Genomic DNA, 15,259 nt, shown 5'->3' with positions numbered 1-15,259 from the left:
ATTGTGATCATATGCTTTTATGCTCCTCATATCATGCAATATGTCTAAATTCTGAAAACTACACTGCCTCATCTGGCTGAAGGCAGACACCGCCCTCTCCTGGCAACTGTGAACAACTGTATGACGACCCAACAATGTAATCACTGATATTGTTGAATTCTATCTTTGAAGTCTTTCTGAATAACCTCTTTACATGACCGAGTATGCTTTTTACCTCTTTATTTATTCAAAATGTCTTTGATGTATTTTGATAAAATAAGACATTCCATTTCTCTGATGATATACAATTATCATTGGAAAAAAACATGAATTATTCACATTATTTTCTCAAAGGAAATAATAAAAAATACATATTCAGATAATGAGACAAATGTACAAGTTTGGTTTTTCAAACAAACCGTCAGATAGCTATAGTATGGCATTACAGTACTGAAACAACTGTGGTTGAACAGACTGTACCTTAACACACAATTCTAAATTTGACCACAGAAAAACGTCCCCTAAATAGCACAGACAAACAAACAAAGTGAACAGAATTAATATAAGGCAGCTAAACAAAATGATCAAAATGATCAAATTCCATGTTTGCAATGTTGTCCATTAGCTGTTGTAGAGTGGCACAACCCTCTCTATAGTCCCCCTGCAGATAGGGCATTTCTTTGGCTCTGGTAGGGCTAGGTAGCACTGGCTACAGGCACAGACATGACCACACTCCAGGAACACACAGGAGCGCTCCTGGGTCAGACACACGGTGCAGGCGGTAGGTGACACAGCACCTTCGTCCACGTTCAAGTCACGCATTCGTCTCTGCTGACGATCCTTGAACTCCTCCAGGACACTCCTCTTCTTCCGTCGCTGCTTCTGGTAAACATACTGCTTCCACAGGATGAAGAGGAGTGTGGTGCATGCAGTCACTCCGAACACCACGGTCAGGACCCTCCACACCCTGACGTTGCTCTCCTGCTTCCCCAGCAGGGCATCGTAGTCCAGCCGACTTAGGAAGTAACGGAAGCCCTGTTTGGGTGGCTGGAGCTTGACCAGGTTATTGTCCAGGACCAGCTCTCCCACCCCGGTGAGGTTCTCTCCCAGACGCAGCATCTCCTCCATTTCGTGGATGCCCTTGGGACGCTCCCCGCTGATGAAATGGCCGATGACGTTGGTCAGGGACTGGACTGTAGGGTGGAATTTCTCGTAGGTGGTCTCCAGGTCCAGCTCATACGAGTCCAGTGGACGTACAACCCGTATGGTCGCTGCCACAGCCTCATCGTGGGACGCCAGGTCGAACGGCACAGTGTTGGTGCGCTGGTGGATGATCTTTTCACTTTCATTCCTGTCGTGAACAAATCACCCAATGTTATATTAGATATAGAAAGAGAGATGTGTAGAAGATGCCTATGTCCATGCACATTCTTTTGATGCTTTTTCATTTCACTTTTTGTGAATTTTTATATCTGGGGAAAAAGTGCTGGCTGAGTTAGAAAACTGTTAAATCATAGTTTTTTGTCATGACTTTTGGCATTTAATGTACAGTTAGGTCCGGAAGTATTTGGACAGTGACACAATAACACCATAATTTTGGCTCTGTATGCCACCACAATGGATTTGAAATGAAACAATTGAGATGTACGTAATTGAAGTGCAGACTTTCAGCTTTAATTCAAGGGGTTGAACAAAAATATTGTATGAAACGTTTAGGAATTGCAACCATTTTTATACACAGTCCCCTATTTTCAAGAGCTCAAAAGTAATTGGACAAATTAACATAATCATAAATAAAATGTTCATTTTTAATACTTTGTCGAGAATCCTTTGCAGGCAATGACTGCCTGAAGTCTGGAACACATGGACATCACCAAATGCTGGGTTTCCTCCTTTGTGATGCTTTGCCAGGCCTTTACTGCAGCAGTCTTCAGTTGTTGTTTTTGTGGGTCTTTGTGGCTTTAGTTTTGTTTTCAGCAAGTGAAATGCATGCTTGATCGGGTTGAGATCAGGTGATTGCCTTTGGCCATTGCAGAATATTCCACTTATTTGCCTTAAAAAAACTCCTGGGTTGCTTAAGCAGTATGTTTTGGGTCATTGTCCAGCTGTATTTGAAGCACCATCCAATCAACTTTGCTGAATTTGTCTGAATCTGAGCAGACAGAATATCCCTAAACACTTCAGAATTCATCTGTCTTCTTCTGTCTTCTGTCACATCATCAATAAACACTAGTGACCCAGTGCCTGCCCATGTCATCACATGGCCTCCACGTTTTTTTTTACAGATGATGCGGTATGCGTCGGATCATGAGCCGTTCCAAGCCTTCTCCATACTTTTTTCTTCCCATCAGTCTGGTACAGGTCCAAAGAATGCTGTTCCAGAACAGGGCTGCCTTTTTTATTTGTTTTTTGTCAAAGTCTAATCTGGCCTTTCTATTCTTGAGGCTTATGAATGGCTTGCACCTTGTGGTGAACCCTCTGTATTTGCTTGTGTGAAGTCTTTCTTTTATGGTACACTTGGATAATGATATGCCTACCTCCTGGAGACTGTTCTTCACTTGGCTGGATGTTGTGAAGGGGTTTTTCTTTACCATGTAAAGGATCCTGTGATCATCCACCACTCTTGTCTTCCATGGACATCCAGACCTTTTTGTGGTGCCGAGCTCACCATTGCGTTCTTTCTTTCTCAGAATTTACCAAACAGTTAATTTGGCCACTATTAATGTTACTGCTATCTCTCTGATGGATTTTGTTTTTGTTTTTGCAGCCTAAGGATGGCCTTTTTCACTTGCATTGAGAGCTCCGTTGACTGCATGTTGTGCGTATACAGCAACAGCTTCCAAATGCAAATGCCACACTTGGAATCAACTCAGACCTTTTACCTGCTTAATTGATAAAGAAATAATGAAGGAAGAGCCCACACTGGCCCATGAAACAGCTTTTGAGTCAATTGTCCAATTACTTTTGGTCCCTTGAAAAAGAGGGAGCTACATATTAAAGAGCTGTAATTCCTAAACCCTTCCTTCAATTTGGATGTGAATACCCTTACCCTAAAGCTGAGAGTCTGCACTTTAAGCCCATATTCATTATATAACTGTAACTTGAAGATGTTTTGGTAAACAGTTAAAATAACACATATTATGTCGGTGTCCAAATATATATGGACCTAACTGTAGGTACCTATTTGTAGTACCTCCAGTGGCCACTGAGAAAATGAAAGTCACAGATTGAATATCTCACAGCTGCCTGAACTGAGGGCATGACTTCATTGTAGCACTTACCAAAGATGGGTTGTACGATTCCACACCATCTTCTTCTCCTTCAGAATCAACCTCTCGATGACCCCTTTACAATTGTCAACAAACTGGCTGTTCAGTGTTTCCTTAACAGATGTCACAACACCTATGGATCAAAATAGATGCTTTGTCAAGCAATTAAACCTTTCATGGTAAAAACATTGATAACAGTTATGATAAATGTTATGATAAATTCATCGCTCACAATCACTTTTCACTTTTCCATCACTTAACCCTGGGCTATGTCCACACTGTAGTAAATGTTTAACCTACAGTACCCATCATAAGTATTGGAAATAGGAAGCGTTTTGTCTACTTTTCGCTTCATACTCAGTTTGGATTTGAAATCAAATAATTACTATGAGGTAATTCTAGAGATTCTCAGCTTAAATTCAATGTTTTCTTTTGGTTGATTGGTAGTAGGCCATGGAAGACTTCAACAGTGAATGACCGAAAAATGCTCACCATAATTAAGAATAGATACAAAACAACTTTCCCACAGATCAAGAACATACTCAAAGAAGTGGGCATGAATGTATCAGAGACTATCATTTGCAGCATACGTAACCAGACAAACTACAAATTCATTGGATGTCGCTTCACCTGTATGTTTTGATTTCAAATCCAAACTGTTGCAACATAGAGCTAAAAGAACATGTTTCCTCTTTCCAATACTTATGGAATACACAGAACAGTTCAGCTATGGTATTCATTAGACTAGGCTAAATGAATCTTGGAATATATAATTCCAACACATTCCACACCTTCAATCACAGCATATGGGACACATTTTCCTGGAGCTTCTGACAGGATGTTTTTCAGATGCTGATCAATAGTCACTTTTTTGGCTTCCTATAAAGAAATTTGAAATGAACTATTGGAAAATGACACGGTTGTTGTTAATGGAAACTCTAAATACATACTGTACTGTACTGTACATCAACACCATGGGACAGATGTGATGAGTCTGTGATGTTATGTTACCTTTAACCTGGCAACTGTTGTCGCCCTCCCTTTGTACACAGAGTAGAAGAGAGCAGTCAGTGCTGAGCTGCTGGCTAACAACAGGACCTGGGCTGTGGAGGGTTTCCCACTGGGATCCATCCTGTAATCTTTTGTTTGGTTTTGATCTGACATGATAAAATAGAAAACAGCACACATCGTAAAGAGGAGCAGGTGTGTTGGTCCCACCTGGATGTCACACAACTGACAGTAGTAGATTAATAGTGGATAAACTAACGTATTGCCTATTAACTCTTGTTATTCAAATTCCTAATTTAGACAGACATCTGTTGGATGTTGTATCATATGCGCATACTATGAATATCATTCGAGTCACATGTGAGGCTCATAAGTACACCATAACAAAATAGGCTTGACAACTTCTGTTTGGATATTTAGTCCAATTTTGGAGGTTAACTTTAGGTGACCTTCGACAGTTATGAGTGACCATTCCAAATATTATTGCTAGTACATCAAATGACAACCTGTTTAAAAGTATGATACCATGCAGTTGGCTTTAGAAACAGTTTACCAAACATGGAAACGTTTGGTAGATTCAGGGTAGTGTTGTGGTGCTTAGCTGCAAAAATTAGCCTAGCTAGCATAAAAGTCCCTCTAGCATTGTAAAGGCTCTTATGGCATTGGTAGCTGCTATGTACACGCAACCAGCTAACTAACGGATTAATTGTCTACTTATTTGTGATACATAATTGATTATATGGGGGTAATGGGGCACTTACCCTCCACATAAATGTAGGCTTCCTTCCTTAGTTACAGTAAGTAAAACATACTTCCGGTTTTTTTCCTCTAATTTCAAAATAAAAGTCAAGACACATCAGACAAGTGTACAACGCCTCTTTGCCAGCAGATGGCAGTATGTCATTCTGTATTATTGGAGGGGTGTACTATCGGTGTTCATTATGTTTCACACAGAGATTTGTACAGTATTCTTGTTTTATTCCATTCCATTTTACACTATATTACTGTTTTGTTATGACAACCCTCGGGTACATAAAGTTCAGAGATAGGAAATGTTAGGATATTTATAGCATAGCATAGCATAGAGTACAGCACAGTGTTTTATTTGTATACGTAGTATAGTATAGTGGATAGTGTACATAGCCTTTATTTATGTAAACCAGCTCTTTTTCCCTTCTTGTTTTTAGTATTTTTTTCCTAGCACCAGGGGAGCCCCACCTCCCAAATTTCGTTGTATGGTACCTGTACTATATCAATGACAATAAAGACCATTCATTCATTCATTCATTCATTCATTTTAACAAGGCTTAGAGAAAGACATTTGAAATGGAGTGAAGGGATTTTGACAGAGAAAAACAACAACCTGACAACATTATCCTTTTAGTTGTGGTGATGTATAGACTTACATATGAACTACAATGATGCAATAGTGAGGTGCAGAGTGGCAATAAACTTGAGGAGCATTAAATTATTCAGTGGAAAATATGTGACTTGTCAGTTCTGGGTTAACTGAGGCATGATCCTTGCCAAGGGAAAGGCTTCAGAAACATTCAATTGAGCCATTGCAATCTCCCTCCCATAAATCTATACACTCACTCTATGCTTTGTTCGCTGTTTGACAGGAGCCATTCTTTAGCCAATTCACAACTAAAGGAGGATTAGCATAATATCTGCCTGCGTTGTCAGCTCATTTCCACACTGAACAGTCACAGCCAATTTGCTCTTTTAGTTCCACAATAGCCGAGTTGTTTTTCAAGTTTTATGGAACAACCTGGCAAATAAATCATGCTAGCAACTGGATTCATAGAATGAATTTTGGTTACTGTATACTGAAGAGACACAATACGTGACAAGGGATGCACAATAAAGCATATTGCTTCCTTCCTTCCTCCCTCCCTCCCTTTCATCCTTCCTTCTTTCCTTCCTTCCTTTACTTCCTGCTTTCCCCCCATTCTTTCCTCCCTTCCTTCACTCTATGTCAGTTTTAATTATGGTGCAGTGCAGCACAGCGATCTGGAAACAGGATTAGCAATGGATGGACACATCTCTAAGGTGCGCTTCAAAAACTTTTGAAGATCTTTATAATGAGACGAGGATAACAATGGGTACGAGTCAAAGTTCTAATTAGTGTCAACTGAATCAGAATGTAATGTCATTCAACTGACAGATGAAACGTGACGAGAGTAGAACTCAAACTCAAAAGAAAGGGGTTTATTCAAATACAAACAAACATTTTGAAGACTTTTATAATGAGACAAGAATAACAATGTTTATAACTCAAATGGTAACAATAACAACGGTTGCAACTCCAAGTTACCATTAGTCCCAACTGAATACAAATGTGATATCATTCAACTGACAGATGAAAGATGTGATGAGAGTTTGGAGTTAACTCCAAATAAAGGAGAGGTGTAACATTTCGGCCTCCCTTAGCTCAATAAGGGAACGTAACTGGCCTCAAGGCTTCTCTTCAACATTGGTCACCTTGCTGTGGTGACAGTGAAATAATGTATCCTACTGTGTGGATAGACCCCTCACTGCTAACCTCTCTTCCTCAAGACACTGTTGTTCTTATGCCTGCCAAGCATCCATCCACGTGGATGTACAGACAGAAATAGCCGCGGCAGATGGAAGGAGTGTCTTTGAGGGAGGGGAGGAGAGCAGGAGTGCAAGGTGCCAGATGTGTCTGTCTCAATGCTGTGGAGCAGAGTGCTGGAGGCATGGATATGACTAATGCACATGTACCAACAGTAACACCTAGCCTAACTACTTCTGCAAGATTCAAACTAGCCCCCAACTCCACATGCCCCTAGCCAAGTTATACACAAACATAGTCAGTGCACTTAATATCCACCTTTGTCTCGTTAAAGAGAGTAAAAATATGGATTTCTAGTCTTGGAATTTGGAAAAGGTGAACCATATAGATCATGACATGATGGGAGAGTTTGTGTCTATGTGAATTACATAATAATTACATTATGGATGTAATGGATGGAGTCTAAATCATAATTGAAAAGAGTAGATGCAACTTACACATTTTAGCCAGCATGATACTGTACTGTATACTTTGTACTTCCTCTTCAAAAATGCAAACTAAGTCTTATATAGTGATTAAGACGCTTGAAATACTCTTTGAATGTTTATGACATAGATTAAGCTTTAGAAATAGAACAGCACACATCACCACCATGTTGCTCTAAGAAACATGCTCTACTGTATACTTTGTGAATACTTTAATGCTTTTAAGCTATATCAAAGGAACAGTCAAAGTATGGACGTTTGTTATAGACTGTTTTACAGACATTTCTGATAATAACATTTGAAAAATGTCATATTTGATAATGGTGTACAAATGAGGTTTGTCCTTGTAAACACCCTTAAAAAAGCACTTAAATAGATGTTATTTATTTACATTTATTTATTAAAAGCATGTGATTAGAGTACCTATCTCAGTTCTAAAAGATATTGTGCAAAAATCAAAGAGCATTTTGAGCGAGTGTGTCAAAAGCCTGGCGAATTGCCTGTGAGGATTACCAAACAAAAGCACAAGATTAATAATGAAGCTATTTGGCACAGGGTGCTTTTCATATCCTGTCCTTAGAAACCTCAAATGTGTGGCGCATATGCAGTACATTACATAATGCATAATGCTAATGATGCTGAATCATTTCTACAGAGATGCCATTAATCTTCCAGTGTCAGGTGTTTGAGGAAGGGGGTATACTGTAGAAAAATTCTCTCAATACACAAACATAGAAGCATACCCTGTTGTTAGTATATAGATGGTAGAAGTTTGGTAGAATTGGCCTCACAGAACACTCAAATTTGTGACATTTTTCTAAATTAGAGGACGTGCCCTATTGGTGCCCCTCCAATGGTCTAAACTTGACCATGTGCCCCCACAGTTGAAAAACGTTGCACTAAAGTGCCCTTTTGAGTGGCGAAATTAGAGGATGTGCCCTATTGGCTGCCCTTCCAATGGTCTAACCTTGACCATGTGCACTGATGGGGTCCCATGTTGTGCAGTAGGTGCCCTTTTTTCTTTTCGCCCCTGTCCTTCAAACAGCCTGAGTCCGCCACTGGTCCTAGCTCTTGCTATTCCCCTGTTCATTAAACTATGATCTGCCTATACGTTGTTATGTATTGCCTAGGCCCATGGGGAATCCACAGTACAAAGAAACAAGGCTGTATTGATTTCCTCCGCTGCTTAGTATACCTTTTTTTTCTGGTCGACAAAGGAAATACTAAGAGTTAGGCTCTGTGGTTAGTTCCTCGGTCGTCCGTCCCTGCCTGATTTGTATTTATTGTCTTGCTTCTGTGCATGCAGGCTAGTTGGCGGTGGCAGCAGCCTGATGGAGGAACAACACAGCAGCTCGCTCTGTCATCTCTCCCCCGTCTCGTTCTTTACAGTGAGCGGTGCCTCTCCGCTGCCCTCATGTACAGCCATAAATCAGCCATCTAAGAGCCAGGCCCTCCCTCTCTCTCTCTCTCTCTCTCTCTCTCTCTCTCTCTCTCTCTCTCTCTCTCTCTCTCTCTCTCTCTCTCTCTCTCTCTCTCCCTCCCTCTCTCTCTCTCTCTCTCTCTCTCTCTCTCTCTCTTTCTCTCTTTCTCTCTTTCTCTCTCTCTCTCTCTCTCTCTCTGTCTCTCTCTCTCTCTCTCCGTCTCTCTCTCTCTGCCAGCCTCCTCTCATTGATTACAGTACATTGGATATGGGAGCTCAATTCAATTAGCCTGCCCCGCTAGACAGAAATATATAGCATATACTGCCATGGACAAGGGGAAGGGCTTCTAGAACAAAGGAAAGAAAAGTAATAAGAAAGAAGAATGGGTTCTTGTTTGGTGTGTGTGTATGTGTGTGTGTGTGTGTGTGTGTGTGTGTGTGTGTGTGTGTGTGTGTGTGTGTGCGTGTGTGTGAGTGTGTGTGTGTGTGTGTGTGTGTGTATGTGTGTGTGTGTTGGGGGTGGGGGGGGGGGGGTGTCTCAGATAAGAGTAATTGGATTGCTTCAATAGAGTTCTACACCCTGGGTTGCACATGTGAGAGTTGTAAAGAAATGGCCATGGGTGAGGGTGCCAGATAGGGCTTGGACTGTGGGGCTGGGGCTGGGGCTGGGCTGGGGCTAGGGTTGGGGCTAGGGTTGGGGCTAGGTCTGGGGCTGGGACTGGGACTGGGGCTAGGGCTGGGGCTGGGCTTTGGGGTTGTGGGGCTGGGGCTGGGCTGGGGGGCTGTGGGGCTGTGGGGCTGGGGCTGTGGGGCTGGGGCTGGGGCTAGGCTGGGGGGCTGTGGGGCTGTGGGGCTGGGGCTGGGGCCAAAACCTCCAGCTAGATAGACTGTAAGAAAGCCAAAGTGCAGTTCATTCAGATAAGTGGATGCTCAACACTCCTCCCTGTTACAGTCGGGTTAATAATAAAGCATTGATGTAGTTGCCCAGTTTTCTCAATTGCCATTTGTTCCACTGGAATAGTCTAATGAACTGGAGACACAACATTCACTACATTACACAGCTTAATGACTGTTTTTACCACGCCACTGACACATCACAAATTAAGCCTATTTTAGAAGATGACCATTGTTGACAAGTGTGTGCAACGGAAATTGGATTGCTCATTTTGTCTCAATTATAATGTTCATCTCAATCAAAAAAGATGTATTCAATTCTGTCCTAATTGCTTTTAATTTTATAGGACAGAAAACAACACAAATCACAGAGGCAAATGGCCTGCCATTATTGCACAAATTATACTCCCTGCATCTTCACCCACCAATGAAAATGTTCTACTGTACTGTATGAGCACAGTATACAGTAGGTATAGGCTGCAAACAGTATAAAATGTATGTGGTTGGATCATAAAACTAGAATCCAATTTCACCTGTTTGATGGTAGATACATTACAGCATTCAAATCTTTCCCTCACTGATGAGAAGGAAATACATTTTATAAAATGAGGCACAGAGTGAGCACAGTTCAGATAACAAAGGGAGCGACTGATATGGATTGAAATGGAAATTTAACACGGTTTGTAGTGGATCTCCCCTCAGACGCTTCCTAATTTCATTCACCCACCCTCCAATACTCTGATAACCTGGATGGCAGATAAGTCAATATTTTACAGGATCATCCGTCTCTGTAAAGGCCATCTAGTCATGGACGGCGTCAGTGCTGCACGTTCGTGTTAATCTTCTGTGCTGATAGAGGAGCTCCCCGCAAACCTCAACATGTAATTTAGAGAACCTCATCTAAAAACCTCTCCATCTTATTCCTTCAGACAGTCCAGTCATGACCGAAGATACCATCTCATATAGGTCAGATCTCTGCAGCAGCGCTCTGTGTATTTACTTCCAACTATTTTCAGGGTAAAAGTCTCTTGAGCTGCTCCAGAGAGAAAACGGTCTTTTAATGGACCCATACAGCCCCCCTCTTCCCCCTCTCTCACCATTAGGTTCATCATTCCAAATCTCTTCTTAAGTAGAAAATAGCACTAAAACTTGGCCGTAGCTTGTGGCGATAAGTTTCATTTGAGTTGTAAAAGGCTCTATTCAATGAGTGTTTCTTGGGTCACTGGGTAAGACTGGATGAAAAAAAATTTGTGAAGAGGGCTTGTGAATCCCATAATCGTGCTGTAAACTCACTCTCTCGTTTATTACTGCGCATTAGATGATCACTTTCGTTTCATTCAAAATAATGCACTTACTTTAGTGAGTTTGCATTCTCCTTATTCATGAATCTTAATTTACAGATGCACACCATATGATAAAAGGGCAACTTTTGACCAGTGTAGCCACATATGCTTCCTCTCCACTTGAGTCAATCTCTTCAAGAGGACTTCATCTACAGATGACAAGTCCTGCCCCAGCCTCTGGCACCCTTCGTGGCAGATATAAATGATACTCACAATGATTCATTGCTGCAGAGCTGTCGACTGGAAAGGCTCCCCTTTGATAGGGTGCCTCCATATCATATAAACTAACCCTAATCCTAATCCATAACATGATTGGAGTAGTGCTGCTGATGTTGTAGACTGATGAAATTATCATAATTTGCAGATATTCATACTGAGAATCCCTAGGGTATACTATAGGTGAAAATGCATGATTCAGCACAAACATCTACTGAGCTTCTTGCAGAAATATGTTTATATTGCAAAATGTCTTCAGCTGTGTACCATATGGTCATTCTTTTGGGAACCCGGAACCCTTTCCTGAATTGATCTGCTGATTTTGACTGATATTGATTTTGTTGTCATTGACACATTTGTTTCCATGTCACCTCTACCCTCCAAACAAGTAAAACAAGTTAGAACACAGTCCCAACTGCTAACCTCCACATCAGGACAAATCAGTCTCCAGGGACACAGCGACACGGGGATGAACTCTCTAAGCCTCTGGGTTAAGAGCAATATAAATACAGGGAACTGTCACTGCAAACCTTGCCAGATAAATAAAGGTTTTGGTGGTGAGCCATTTGGAATGAAATCAGTGAAGGAGGGAGGGGGCTGGGGGGGGCTGATGGTGCTGGAGCATGGGCCTGCCCTGCACTGATCAGCGCTGCATGATGCAAACAGATGAGGAGAAGGAGGAGGAGGAGGAGAGGAAGGAGGAGGAGGAGAGGAAGGAGGAGCGAGCAGTGGACCAGACTGGCTGAGACTCGCAGCTCTCAGTCTCTCCTCTGTGCTTGGCAGAGCTGCTGCTCTCTATTTCTCTCTCTCTGTCTCTCTCTCTCTCTCTCTCTCTCTCTCTCTCTCTCTCTCTCTCTCTCTCGCACTCCTACTCTCTCTCGCTCTCTTACTCTATCTCTCTGACAAACACACACAGACACACACACACACACAGGCAGGGGGGCTCGTTCCCTCAAACTCTATCCTGCGCCATGCTGCCCTGGAGAAGGAGTAAGTTTGTCCTGGTGGAGGACGAGGCCAAGAGCAAGCCTAAGAGCCTGGGGGCCGGGCTGACCTACTACTCCCTCCTCTCCTCTCTGCTGCGCTCCTGCCCTGACCTGCTGCCTGACTGGCCCTCCGACTGGCTCGCCGGCGTCTTCCAGACCAAACGGCAGAAGGTGGAGCTCAACAAGGAGGAGCCCGTCTACAGTGTGCGCTACCTGGGCAGCGTGGTGACCATCACAGCCAAGGGAAACGGCTGCACACAGGACGCTGTGGCCAAGATCTGGAGCAAGAGCGGCTACGGAGAGCAGAGCCTCAAAATGCGGCTCACAGTGGGACCCCAGGGCATCCGGATGGGAACTGACAAGTCCGGTAAGAAGAAGCCCACCCATTTGTACTCTCTGAACCGGATCACCTACTGCACAGCGGACCCCTGCCGGCCCAAGATCCTAGCCTGGATCTACAGGCACCAGGTGAAGAACAAGGCAGTGGTACTGCGGTGCCACGCGGTCCTCGTCACCAAGTCGGAGAAGGCCCGGGCCATAGCCCACAGCCTCTACCAGACCTCCACGTCTGCCTTCAGCGAGTTCAAGAGGCTGAAGAGGCAGAGCGATTTCAGGCATTGCCAGCAGGAGCTGCTGGGGGAGGAGATGGTGCCCCTCATGCCTCTGAGGAGGCTGCTTAACGGGCAGTGCCACTACCGACCACCTGCCTACAACCCTGGCAGTGCCACCCACCTCTGCTCCATCACAGAGGAGGAAGAAGAGAAGGTGGAGGCTGTGGAGGAGGAGGAAGAGGAGGAGGAGGAATATGAGGGAGAGGAAGAAGAGGTGGAATATGATGAAGAAGAGGACGAGGAAGAGGCGAATCAGGAGGTTTTAACAGACCCTGTCCTAGTTCAGTTATCTGACATAGACCTAGGGGAGATGGACGGGTGCACTTTCAACATCAGCGACAGCAACAACAACACACTGACATTTATCAGCTCTCTAGTGTGAGAATAAGTGGATATCACATTACAGTACTACACCACAGAACCACATTCCCCTTCTCCTCCTCTCACTGATGCCCTCCACAAGGTGAGGTGCCTGTTTACCAGAAACTTCTCTCAAAGCTCTGATGGGTCCAGGAAGAAGAGAGGAGGGATTACATTTTTCCAGATGGCTCAACCACTAGTTTGTCAGAGGATGGTGGCAATTTAGTGAGAAAGAGCATTTACAAAGGTGGAGAGAGAATAGCACAATAAAGATAATAATTATGTCTGAGACTATTGAGAGAACTGGCACTGATTGTTGCCATGCAGCTCTCATAATGCACCCCAGACCCAGGATGTGTTTAACTCCCTGTTCCTTGAATCTTTTGTGAGTATCACACTGTAAAATATTACAGTATTTCTTTGCAAGAGTGTTTTCAATCGACTTGTAATTTTTTTCAGCAAGTTTGTTTGTAAAGAATGATGTATACCTTTTAATAAGACAATGCGTAGTGTAATTTTCCACTGTTGACCTTTCTGAGTGCATTGAACCCTTGAGGGGAAGTTTAATAAAATGTTACTGTCATGGTGATGAACTAATGAAATAGGCTATTATTTAGGAATCAAGCCATTGAGTGGACATGTTTATTGCTGCCATTTGTTAAAGACCCTGTGTATCATTTATGCATGACAAGTCAGCTGTGACATTTAATGCTGAGCTTTTGTCTTTTTAAATGTGACACCTTCGATCCCACCTTTGACTGTCATTGCTCCACACTGTGATGAATTTGTGACCAGGAGTAATCATGTAACAGTATTTAGTGTATTTGGGTGTGTTTTCGTACATTTCTCTTTCTCCAGTGAACAAAACAGCTATATTTCCTTTTTTCTAGGACACACTGTCTGCCAGAGATACAGTGCCACACTGATCAAACTAAATATTTTGGCTTTGTTTTAGCTGATTTGATCAAAATGTTATCTGTATTCTTTAAAAAGTAATTGTCATCTTGTTAGAGATGACATAAAGTAATTTATTTTCTAAATATGTTGAATAAAATATTACCTAACTTTTACCTACAGTCTACAAGACTATTTAATTTTTCATTAGCTTGAACAAATGCAATAACTGCCATAGATATTATCAGTGGTTTTCAAGGCTAGATGTTTGTCTTTTTAATTTCCCATATCGCCAGTGCAGCGTTGCATGTTTTGATATCAGTCAAAACAAAGAGGATTTAGAAAACAAAAACAAGAAAAAGTAATCAAACAGTAAGCTAAAATATGGCCACAATTACTATTATCAATCGTGTCCTGAATAGTATCCACCACAAGAGATGAATGATTCATGGCACAGTAAACTTAATCTGAAATGGCACCTAGTCTGTTAGATGTTGATGTTGACAGGATGGACAAATCTCTCCTGGGCCGGTATTGGCCACTCAGCCCTTTACTCTGAGTGAAGCAATTAATCAGAGGATTGAATTGTCCGGGAAATGAACATAAAATACCTGCCAAGGCAAGAGTGGTGTCAGGCTGTTACACACCCAACTGATCTGAGACGGGCACCAGGATGTTGACACACCCAGCATCCATTTTACTGCTGTCTGGATATCAGACTAAATCAATTGCAGAAATTATTCGGGATATAAGAAATGCAAATTAACATGCAAATGTTCATCATATTGCTATGGTAATAGTTTCGAGTAGAATCAGAGTTGATTAATCATTATTCGGATAGTGTTATATTGTCCCTCAGCTTTAACTAAATATAATAATGCATATTATTCATGGTTAAGACAAGCATTTATTTCAAAGCACCATTGAATCTTTTCTCAAAAAAAAAATAATACTTATCTGTTTTGACAGTGTTGAACCTCCATAAAGAATTGTGTCTTTGCTAGTTTGCAGATCTAGCAGAACAAAGAGTGAGCTCAATTTACTGATCTTTTAATTATTTAGATGGATGGTCTTCTGGGAGAATTTCTGGATCTTTTGTAGTCGATATGTTCCTCAAATAAACGACTGTCTCTGAAAAAGCATAGGATGAGGCTCTTTAGGGAGCTCTCTACTCTCTGCTGGGGACCAAGAATATCATGAGTTTATGTACCTGTGTTCAGTGTGTGAAAACGCATTCCCTGACCTATTTTCCCTTTTA

At 42.2% G+C, this 15,259-nt stretch overlaps 2 protein-coding genes across 2 annotated transcripts; one reads left to right on the top strand and one right to left on the bottom strand.

Moving 5' to 3' along the window:
* Positions 1-368: 368 nt before the first annotated feature.
* mul1 (mitochondrial E3 ubiquitin protein ligase 1) lies at positions 369-5,038 on the bottom strand. Its single transcript, XM_080533640.1, has 5 exons — positions 5,018-5,038; positions 4,260-4,405; positions 4,040-4,127; positions 3,261-3,381; positions 369-1,330 (listed from the first exon to the last, which is right to left on the bottom strand). The coding sequence occupies exons 2-5, from the start codon at positions 4,377-4,379 to the stop codon at positions 601-603; spliced, it is 1,059 nt and encodes a 352-aa protein (XP_080389766.1). The 5' UTR covers positions 4,380-4,405; positions 5,018-5,038; the 3' UTR covers positions 369-600.
* A 7,041-nt stretch (positions 5,039-12,079) lies between these two features.
* On the top strand, positions 12,080-13,129 carry fam43b (family with sequence similarity 43 member B; the record flags this gene model as incomplete). Its single annotated transcript, XM_080534438.1, has 1 exon — positions 12,080-13,129. The coding sequence occupies exon 1, from the start codon at positions 12,122-12,124 to the stop codon at positions 13,127-13,129; it is 1,008 nt and encodes a 335-aa protein (XP_080390564.1). The 5' UTR covers positions 12,080-12,121.
* Positions 13,130-15,259: the final 2,130 nt, after the last annotated feature.

This window comes from Nansenia antarctica, assembly GCF_963989245.1.
Source record: "Nansenia antarctica genome assembly, chromosome: 6".
Taxonomy (NCBI): Eukaryota; Metazoa; Chordata; class Actinopteri; order Argentiniformes; family Microstomatidae; genus Nansenia; species Nansenia antarctica.
Note: the sequence above shows the minus strand (reverse complement) of the source record. Positions and strands in the feature narration are given on the sequence as shown.